General features: G+C 43.7%; 1 protein-coding gene across 1 annotated transcript; it reads right to left on the bottom strand.

Moving 5' to 3' along the window:
- Nucleotides 1–308: 308 nt before the first annotated feature.
- Nucleotides 309–1,695, bottom strand: LOC121309262 (Krueppel-like factor 2). Its single transcript, XM_041242143.1, has 2 exons — nucleotides 737–1,695; nucleotides 309–531 (listed from the first exon to the last, which is right to left on the bottom strand). Exons 1-2 carry the CDS (start codon nucleotides 1,650–1,652, stop codon nucleotides 356–358), a joined length of 1,092 nt encoding a protein of 363 aa, XP_041098077.1. The 5' UTR covers nucleotides 1,653–1,695; the 3' UTR covers nucleotides 309–355.
- Between the last annotated feature and the right edge of the window lie 424 nt (nucleotides 1,696–2,119).

Raw genomic sequence — 2,119 nt, 5'->3', positions numbered from 1 at the left:
TAAACGTCGCTGCCAGGTTCCAGTTTTTTTTTTTTTCAAGAGATGTTTTAGGACCTGCCTTTTGGGTCAAGTTCGTAATTGCAATAAAATCAAATCACAAATCTTCACTATGTTCTGCAAAAGCCTTTGCAAATTCGTTTGTCCAACTAAGAAGTAGTACCAGCTACGCGTTTTAAAGTTGTTATATAATTTAGCGCTCCGTATATATATATATATATATATATATATATATATATATATATATATATATATATATATATATATATATATTATATATATATATCATATCTTTTATATGTAATTAAATAGCAATGAGTATAAAAAGTCCAGTCCAGTCCAGAATTGCATGCTCAGTTTACATGTGTCGTTTCATGTGCAGGGCAAGGTGGTCCGACCTGGAGAAGGCACGCTCGCACAGGTGGCACTGGAAGGGACGGTGGCCAGTGTGTTTACGGAAATGTCGGGTCAGTTCATCAGAACGGGCGAATTTCCAGCCACAACCTTCCCAGCTGCAGTGATAGGGCTTCTCACCTGGGTTAATAGAAAAAAAAAAAGACACATTAGTTATTTTAACACGAAATCGTTTAATATTCATCCCTGATTTAAAAAAAGTAGCCAACAGTACATATTATTATTATTATTTATTTTTACAGTATGTTAGCAATATGATATTTGTGTATTGGGGATTGTCATGTGTTCTGCAGAATTGCGACAGTGACCGTGGCATTCCCCTTACCTGTGTGCGTTCTGTGATGCGCTTTCAAGTGAGAGCTCTTAGTGTAAGTTTTCCCACAGCCGGCGTAGGTGCAGGTGTGACTCGCGGTTCGTTTCCTGGGCCAGGACCTGCGACCTCTCTTTGGTTTGGAGTCCAGGAGTTCGAGTGGGGATGACGGCGGGGTCAGCAGAACTCTCTGCGCCGACGGCTGGAGGCTGAGCCCATCCTCGTACATGCTGAACTGGTGCGCTGTGTGATACTGGAGCGGCATGCCAGGCGGAGGAGGGGGGAAGTTTTGGGCAGAGTGGTATCCCTGCTGGAATGTCATGGAGTGGCACATCTGAGGCTGGCAGTCTGTGTTCATCAGGTCATCGGGGCTCAGAGGCGGGGTCATGTTGCCCGTTGTCTGGGGGGAGCTGGCTACCCTGGGCTGCTCGAAAGCCATCATGCACGATGAATTCCCCTCCTGTTTAATTTTAACGCCGGTCTGAGGCACCATGCCCATGATCGGTCCGTAACCATCCATGCTTGGCTCAACCTTGATGTTGTCAACAAAGTCCTGGTTTGCAAAAGAGTTCGTTGAAGCCACTAGGAATCTCCCGTGGACGTTATTGGCGAGACAGTAGCTGTTGTCCACCTCAGACCTCAGCAGCTCTTCCATAAGGCTAGTGCTGTAGGGTGGCGGGGCGCTGCTCTGCTCGGGTCCGCTGTAGGACCCCACGGGGTTGCCAGTCTGGTAGAGAGAGCTGGGTTCAGTAAGTTTCATGGGGTATTCTCCAGCAGGAGCCATGGGATTCAAGCTGTCGGAGCCGGTGGTGTTGGCCAGGATAAATTCCAGATCTAAGAAATTGCTCAGATCTTCGTCGTCTTTTCTTGGAAAGTACGTGTCCGTGTTCTGCACGGCCATTGAGCAGCTGGAGTGTACAGCCTTGTCCATTTCAGTTCTCCACCTCTGTAACAAAACAAATGAACATTAGCATTTATAATAATTACCAGAGCGCGTTTGTTATGTAAAACGCTTTGACACAAAAGTAGAAATATGACTGCTTTGTGACATTCTAAAACTGTATGTTCACCACTTTTAACAGCAGTACTGCGTGCATGTGAGATTAGCCAGCATATTAAGAAACTTTGCATAATAATAATAATTATATATAAGTAAAAGTATATATACACTCACGTTGTTTTCCCACATTTTGTCCACCTTTTTCCCATGGGTTTGCAAACACGTAGATATAGAAGGGTAGAATGGTCCCCGCTTAAGGCCTTCCAATGCTTTTTTTCACAACTGCAAAACTATAAAAAAAAAAAAAAAAAGAAAAAAAAAAAAAAAAACACGCTGACAAACTTTTCAGCAGAAGTTCGATCCACCTTACTCCTCGTGTAAAAAACTTTTTGTAAATA

Source organism: Polyodon spathula, unplaced genomic scaffold (genome assembly GCF_017654505.1).
Source record: "Polyodon spathula isolate WHYD16114869_AA unplaced genomic scaffold, ASM1765450v1 scaffolds_1068, whole genome shotgun sequence".
Lineage (NCBI taxonomy): Eukaryota > Metazoa > Chordata > Actinopteri > Acipenseriformes > Polyodontidae > Polyodon > Polyodon spathula.
This window is presented reverse-complemented; position numbering and strand designations above follow the sequence as displayed.

Bases quoted from the DNA above. Each gene is read 5' to 3' on its own strand.
- LOC121309262 (XM_041242143.1), bottom strand. From the start codon at position 1,652: ATGGACAAGGCTGTACACTCCAGCTGCTCAATGGCCGTGCAGAACACG. The intron at 532-736 runs GTAAGGGGAATG...CTATTAACCCAG, and splicing joins GCATCACAGAACGCACACAG to GTGAGAAGCCCTATCACTGC.